The sequence below is a fragment of the Berghia stephanieae genome, chromosome 5 (assembly GCF_034508935.2).
Source record: "Berghia stephanieae isolate SIO BIC M18660-M18661 chromosome 5, UCSD_Bste_1.3, whole genome shotgun sequence".
NCBI lineage: Eukaryota > Metazoa > Mollusca > Gastropoda > Nudibranchia > Aeolidiidae > Berghia > Berghia stephanieae.
In genome coordinates, this window is record NC_088364.1 from 73,246,569 (window position 1) to 73,255,110 (window position 8,542).

At 33.3% G+C, this 8,542-nt stretch overlaps 1 protein-coding gene across 1 annotated transcript in view; it reads right to left on the bottom strand.

Annotated features, from left to right (window-relative positions):
* Positions 1-2,690: 2,690 nt before the first annotated feature.
* The window catches only part of LOC144973576 (uncharacterized), a 23,571-nt gene continuing 17,719 nt past the window's right edge, over positions 2,691-8,542 (bottom strand). Inside the window, exons 5-8 of the mRNA XM_078916201.1 lie at positions 7,890-8,166; positions 5,191-5,360; positions 4,547-4,652; positions 2,691-3,447 (exon numbers count right to left, since the gene is read on the bottom strand). Of these exons, the coding sequence (XP_078772327.1) occupies positions 3,266-3,447; positions 4,547-4,652; positions 5,191-5,360; positions 7,890-8,166 (735 nt within the window). The 3' untranslated portion in view covers positions 2,691-3,265. The remainder of the gene's footprint in view (positions 3,448-4,546; positions 4,653-5,190; positions 5,361-7,889; positions 8,167-8,542) is intronic.

The window sequence follows — 8,542 nt, forward strand, 5'->3', positions numbered from 1 at the left end:
AGTGAAAAGAAAAGCTTCAATCTTTAATCATGATTTGTTTGTTTAGTTTATTTTTTTAAAAGTTTGATTATCTTCTAAATGATTTGGATTATGCATAGGCCTTAGAATTTTGAAAGCCATTCTTCCCATACACGTTTACAAATTAGTAATGATATCAGCCTGTGTCACAAGTCGTTTTTGTGATGTTTGCCACAAAGAAAAAAAACAAAACAAAAAAACCCTCCAACAATAAGTTCTTTAGATCAACCAATGAAAAAAGTTAAGTTTTCATTTATCTATCCGTCAAATAATCTGAAATAAACCAAATTGGTGATCTCACTCCAATAGAAAAGCAGAAATTGTTTCTCAAGGTTCAAAAAGTGTGGATGGACAGAGTATCAACTTTGTCCACATGTTTTAGACACTTAAAAAGCTATAACTACTATAAGTTTGATACTAAATCATCAGTCTTTTGGTTTATTTTTCATTGTTTACCACAGAAAAACTGATAAAAACGATTCTTTCCTTAGTTATTCCAAATAACTTACAATTGGAGTATTTCTAGGCAAACGTCACAAAAACCGACCTTTAGGCACAGCCTCCTATATACATTTATACATTTAAAAGACAATATGATAATTGTGTGTCACGTTTCAAGAGTATTGGTACCGAACCCAACTGCTCCTTACAAATGGTTTTGAAAGGCATACGTAACACTTTTTTTTTAAATTTAAAGAATAACTACAATTTCTTACATTGTAAAAATATTCAAAATTCATATTTCTTAACATCTTAATTAAAAATTTCATTTTCTGTGTGCTATAATATAATACCATTTTCGAATAACGAGTCACATATTTTGATGAAATCTCAGGTGTACGAATTTGAAACCAACTATGGGTTCATTGTAATCCATTTTCATTCCAAAATCAAAGACAAGAATTTACACTTGCTTTCAGTCAGTCAAAGATGCATATATAAAGTTATGTACAATGCATACGAGTCATTCCACTATAGTAAAATTGATATACTTAACGCTTTGCAAATACTTTAGCAGTGTTAATTTAATTTTAATAATATAAGAATGTCTGGAATATTAGTGTAGACGTGTGTATATGTGTGTGAGCATATACAGAACACTTGAAATTAGCTCAAGGAGTCAACAAGCAACATTTGAGCTTATATCCTTTTCCATCTCAATCAAGCCTATAAAAAAGGTTTCGAGGCTGCGTGTAAGATTTGGCATAGTCAAATTTTTTTCTTGCATGTTTATCTTTCTTTCACTCACTAAATTTGATGCATATTGACTTTGCAGCACTGTTTTTTAAAAACCACAGTCGCATTTCATAACCCAAAGTCAGTCTACTGTTCAAAGAAATTTGACAGGATTATCAGTTATCGGGTATCATCAAATGTGCTACAAACTACAGACATATCTATATTTTTTTTAAACCATAAACTCTGAATTTCAAAGGGTGGGGGTGGAGAAGGGGGTGGGGGGAGGGCTGTATCAACCAAGATTTAAAAGATATTTCTGAAAATTAATTTAGTAATTAAAAATTCTCTGGAATAACATAAGTGTAGATTTTCACTTAATAACAGATCCATTATTGAGGTTAAACAAGCTATCTTGTGGATGGGGAGGGGGGGAGGCGTTACTCCTAACTTGGCTAAATGTTGTCTCCTTATAATTTGTGTCAATCATATCAGTAAGAGGTAACAGTTGAGATTTTTAAACTTAAAAAAAAAAAGACCTATTCAAATGTTTGAAACAGTTGGTTCATAGAGGTTCTAATCAATGAGACACGACTGTTAGTGAAAAATGCTCAATAAATAAACGATTAATGCACATTCCGTTACTTTACACGAATATAAAATAATATAACACATTCACAATATGTACACATTCATCTCACACACAGGGTCGTGCAGAGACATGGTTTTTGCTCTGGTGTGAAAACTTTTACTTTAAAATATTAATGGCCCTAACCTGTCACAACGTATCAAAAAAAAAAAAAAAGCTTTTATATAGCGCAATATCCACTAAACGTGCTCAGAGCGCTTTACAAGGGGTCTCGGACCAACAGCAACATGTAACATGTAGAACAAGACATGACTCCTGTTAGGCGATATTACAATTTTTTTTCGAACAGAGACAACGCTGTTAACGGTCAGGTACTCATTTTACACCTGAGTACGGTGAGAGAATGCGAATAAAGAGCGAATAAAGAGCCTTCTCCACGGACTCAACTATGCGCTGAGCGAGGCTCGAATCCAGGACACATAGCTATACAACTTATCAAACCTGATGTGTTACCCACTGTCCCAATATTGAGATGGACTAGATACTGGAAGTTTAGTTTATAGCTACACGTATGGAATTTGGGCTTAATGTTTATTCGTTATGCTGGAGAATACTCATATTCTCTCACTGTACTCAGGTGTAAAATGAGTACCTGGCTGTTTTCAGCGTTGTTTCTACTGGAAAAAAAAAGGTGTAATTATCGCCTAACAGGCATTCTGCATGCTACATGTTGCTGTTGGTCAGGGACCCTTTGTAAAGCGCTTTGAGTATGTTTAGTGGATATTGTGCTATATAAAAGTTCAAGTTTTTTTTGTTTTTTTTTTTTAATTTAAAGAATAATTACGATTTCTTACATTGTAAAAATATTCAAAATTCATATTTCTTAACATCTTAATTAAAAATTTCATTTTCTGTGTGCTGTAATATAATACCATTTTCGAACAACGAGTCACATATTTTGATGAAATCTCAGGTGTACGAATTTGAAACCAACTATGGGTTCATTTTAATCCATTTTCATTCAAAGCACAAGTTTTCACCCTCCAACTAAATGAAGAAAAAACACGTTTCATTATTGCACAGTCATCCATCCAGTCTGTCCTTTCCATGGGTGCAAGCAGCTGGACCTCAAAAAGCCTGCAAGTCTATTTATGACCAGACATATAATCTGAAAAAGCCTGCAAGATTCACTGACTTACATCGTCATTTGAAGTCTTGTTCTGAAGATTGTTCTCAGCATCTAGTCTGCACAATAGTAGTCCACAATTGTTGTATGTTTAAACCAAAGGTTGTAATGTAGTAATTTGTTAAGTTTCTTGTCACAAGTTGAACAAAAAAAAAAAAAAAAAAATCAATCAATCAAATCCCAATCGCAAAAAGCTGGCGACGTTTTTTTTCGGTAATCCAATCGGCTGGCAGGCCGGCTGTTGCCGACACTCTTGCACCCATGGTCCTTTCTCACTCAATCCAATCAAAAAATAATTATTCCACTCTTTCGATAACTTCCCTGATAGTGGAGTACAGGCTAAAGAAACTGGCAATGATTCCAAACACGACGATGATGAAATCTTTGACCACGATTCGTGTCGGCGACTTCGACCGGCAGAGTTTGAGATGAAACATGCATGGCAGGATGTATGCCAAAGCAGAACTCCCCACTGCACCTGTTCCAAAAAATGAATGGGAGAGACAATATTATTATTACAACGAATCTTTATAAAGTAATACACATAGAGGCAGAACTACCCATACATGAAAAGTATGGGAGAGACAAAATTGTGACTACAAATCATTATAAAGTAATACACACAGATGCAAACTTCCAATTGCACCTGTTCTAAAACAAGGAAACACCAAAAGAAGGAAACATCATTAAAGATCCAACCAAAACAGTGCCTGCATTCAATAACGCCAGGAAATACTGGATTTCCTCAAACTGCCTCTTAACTGGACATGGCAGAACTGCATCAAATATGTGCAGATGGAAACTTGGAAACAGTGATACCTGCCAGAGATGTCAGGCAGCCCCAGAGACCAGCGATCACATCATCCTCCACTGTCCAGTCACTAAACTTGAAGGTGGCTACGAATCCATCCTTAGGGCGGAGGAGGACTTTAGAAGCTGGGTTGACGCAATACATTTGGAGGTGTAGCCATACGCTACTACTACTACTACTACTACTACTACTACTACTACTACTACCTGTTTTAAACACGAATAGGAGAGATAAAATTGTGACTACAAATCATTATAAAGTAATATAAACAGAAGCAGAGCTACCCACTGCCTCTGTTTGAAAAACGATTAAGGTAGAAAATATTACTACTACAAATCTTTATAAAGAAATGCACACAGATTTAATTTCACGTAAAAGAGAGTCCTTTAGTTTAGAGCCATAGGGCCAGATATTCTTGCTGTTTCTGTAGTGTTAAATAGTCAAAACAATTGATCCTTACTCTCTAGACAAGACGCTTCCAAAGACTTTCTACCAGCACTAAGTTAGATCCATCTACCAAACCAGTGCTGGGTGGAGAAAGGAGCTAGAAAAATGGTCCATTGATTCTATCCAGATACAAACAAGGTCTGTTCCTGTGAGAAAACTCACTTTACAGTTTCCGCCCAGACCTCCAGTGGCATGCTATTATCCTTGCCCATTCGTCTTTGTAGAAAGTTGTAGTTCAACTCCATGTGCTTTGGTTTATATCTTACTGAGGCTCCAATCATCTCTACTGACTCAAATAAACATTTAAAATTAAACTCACCAATAAAGGCAGTGACATAGGCATAAAGGTCTCGTAATAAAACAGCAATACCACCGGCTGCGATCACCAAGAATATCCTTAACAGGTTTCTTTTCCATGTAGACACCTATGGAAAAAAAGATGATGATGATGATGATGATGATGATGATGATGATGATGATGATGATGATAGCAATTGTGGGAAACTAAAATGTTGTTGATAATGATGGGGATGATAATAATTATATACAATTGATGACGATAGAAATAATTGTGGTGATGATAAATAATGATGATGATGATGATGATGATTGTGATAATTAATTTTTTATTATTCTTGTGATGAATAAAATAGAGGTTTTGACTTTGATTACACATTTGCAGGTCTGATATATCTAACTGTTCTGGCTCATTGTGTAAACCAAAGCAAATTTTGTCCATTACAACAATGTGAAATCAAGCCCAAAATGGCATTTGGTAATATGAGAGGGGATCAATGCAAAAAGGTTTCTTTTATTTTATTCAGATGCTAATAATAATAATAATAATAATAATAATAATAATAATAATAATAATAATAATAATAATAATAATAAAAATAATAATAATAATAATAATAATATTATTCATTTTCATCATCTTATCATCATTACAAAACAACTCACATCGTCTGAAACAGTCATGGCCACATCTCCACCGGAATCTCTATGGGGTAATAGCGACTCTTCATCCTCCCCATCTTCCCCACTACTGTCGTCATCGCTGTCATTATCATCCTTGTTAATTGTGTCTGTCAATCTCCTTTGCCTTCTTGTCTTAGGACCGCATAATCGATCTGATTAATGAATTAAAAAGGTGGGAAAATGCAATTTTAATGAGAAATGGGAGTTCTTTGTACGTGAACCACATTTGCACTCTGGGTGGTTGGAGGACATTACAAAATAAACAGGATATCGTGGCAAAATGAGGTTCTCATATATAAAATAATTGAGCTTTACAAAGCGCAATATCCACTAAATGTGCTCAAAGCGCTTTACAAGGGGTCCCTGGTCAACAGCAACATTTAACATGTAGGACGGGACATGACGCCTGTTAGACGATATTACAATTTTTCGGACAAAGACAACGCTGTTAACGGCCTGGTACTCATTTTACACCTGAGTACGTTGAGAGAATGTGAGTAAAGAGCCTTTTCCAAGGACTCAATTATGCATTAAAAAAAAATATCAATAAAATAAAATGATTTGCCTTCATATTGGAAAATCTTGGGTTCAAATCTAAGTAGAGACTCTGGGACAGCTTCCCACGAGTTGAAAGCTCCGTCTAATAAAATAACCTGTTTAAACTAAGAAACTAACTTTTTAAATGCAAGAATCCCCTTTTAAACAATCCAAACTGTGAGGAAAAGGGTTAAACTTTTTCTTATTATTTTCTTTTCCATATTTTCCTTCATCTAAAATAGATCCGTTTTGATATCATTATATCAATTCATTGACCTCTACTATTTTGTGGTTATCTACAAATCTGATAAGCCAAGCTATTGAAATAACCCAGTTTATCGTGACCATTGTGTAAAACTTATCAAACAAAGTCAAGGTAATCTATTCAAACAACTGTTGTAAAAAAATCCTTTATTTATCTTAATGGTAAATGACTGAAAGGTCAAGGGCATCAGCAATAAGCAAACAAAACAAAACAATTTTTTTTTGGGGGGGGGGGGGGGGGGGTGTGTTATCAGACATGTAAAACCAGGTGGAGTGTAATTGATTAATCAATTGATGACAGATAAAAACTTTTCAACTGATTTTGGTTGGATAATAAGCATCTTTTTCAAATTGAAAGGTAAAAATATAAATTGGTATTTGAAGTGATTTAGAAACTAAAAATTTTTTTTTTTAAATATCAAGCATTTTATCCTTGGTAGACATTTGTAGACAGATGTCATTTTATAAGCACGATTGACAATTCAAAACTCTTGTTTAAGATAACCCGAAGAGAATAGAGCGATATAAAACTTAAGACAACGAAATAAATGACATCCTGTTGTTGTTTTTAATTGATAAAGGGAGAAAATATTTCTTTTTTTTTTTTATTTCAATACATAAAGACATTTCTGAAATAAAAAATAAAGTTTATAAAGAGAAACAAACTAAAAACAAAATGGAGATTTAAAAAAAAACAACAACTTGTTTTCAATATTTTTTTCCTCTAATTTTAGTTCTACCTTTTTATCAATTTGATTAAGGAGCCTGACTCAACTCTATATTCTCTCATTTTTCCACCGGCCACCATTTTATGTACTAAAGACCTACTACTACCCAAACAGTCTTGTTTATTTCTTTTTAAATCCAAATTTTAAAACGAACTATGCATCAACCTGCAATGCATTATTCTCACTTATATGATCACTTTAAAATACTTTGGAATAGATGTAGTGTAAATCAACTTAGTAATATATCTGATTAAGACAATAAAGTTTTTACCAAATTACCTCTAATATTTGGATTCAAACTTATATGAAATAAATATATATGGTACTTGATTATCATCCACACCAGCCACTATTTTAGGATGCAAAAATAAATTAAAATTCATGAAAGAAGATCTTAAATAAATTAATTCAAAAACAATCAAAACAAAACAAAAAATAACAACAAAATACTCCCTTAACCCAAACGCACACTATCTCAGTATTAGCATGCCCAAAACCTCCATTCCGTACTAACATTGATATTATCTGAATGGACTTTTCCATTGAAATATTAGCACTACAGGAAATCATTCTAAATACAGATATTAAAGTTCAAAATAAATTTAAACCATTTTTCTCCAAGATCAGACTATACTTTCTTTGTTTGGACCACAGATTAATGAATGAAACCTAATTCTAGAAAGCGTTTCGTGTTGAGAATTTTATGACACACATATTCGGCTGTGGTTACTTTTACTCCTCCACTTTTTACAGATAAAGCATTGATGATCTACAAAAGTCACTGTTTAGAATTTGATACATCACAATAATAGCTGATTTCAATTATGAACATGTCAATTTTGTTTTAGATTTGGAAATTGAGTCTCTATCTTTTTATATTCTTGAAGTACCAAAAATATCTTAGGAGAGCGGGCAGCAAAGAGTTCGAGAGCTATGCAAAATTATGCTAAAAAATTATGAATAATAATAATAATAATAATCATAATAATAATAATAATAATAATAATAATAATAATAATAATAATAATCATAATAATAATAATAATAATAATAATAATAATAAGCATATTTATATAGCGCCTTTCATCGAAACCTCTAAGAGCTTTATATATACTTATATATATATATTATATTAAGATACAACAGACTCACCGTTTCCAAAGAGATAGATCTCGGATAATTCTATGACTGGATAAATCTGTAGTGGAAATGTAAGTACGACACCGACACAAAGGCTTATATTAATCAACACTCCAATAGTTCCATCTGGCATGTTTTTGTTGATCATCTGGGCCGTGCCATTGCCGTAGCGCAGATATCCCAGAATTCCAAACAAGAGAAGGATACAGGTCATGATTAATATCGCAGCATGAAGGAATTTGGAGAAGTTATGTCGATTGCCCTCCATGCTGGACTCTATGGGAATTATCTGCATAGAAAAATGGAATAACAGAAAGATGAGGATAAGGTGATAAAATTACAAGACAAGACTTTAAAAAAAAAAAATTTCATTTGAAATTTACTTACTTACTTATCTGAACCAGCGACCACCTGAGCTCTAGCCCTTCGGTCTTGTGCCATGATGTAGAAGTTAGACGTCTTTTGTAGTTGTTCCAGGTGACTATAAAGTGTGTTACTGATGCTTGGATTCATTTGAAACAAATGATTTCGGTTACAAATCTAACTTCAGCAACAGCAAATAAGGCACACAAAAAAAAAAGAACCCAAAAAAACAACAACAAAAAACCCCAACAAAACACAACACACATAATGAAATGAATTGCAATGACGATTCAATCTGTTTT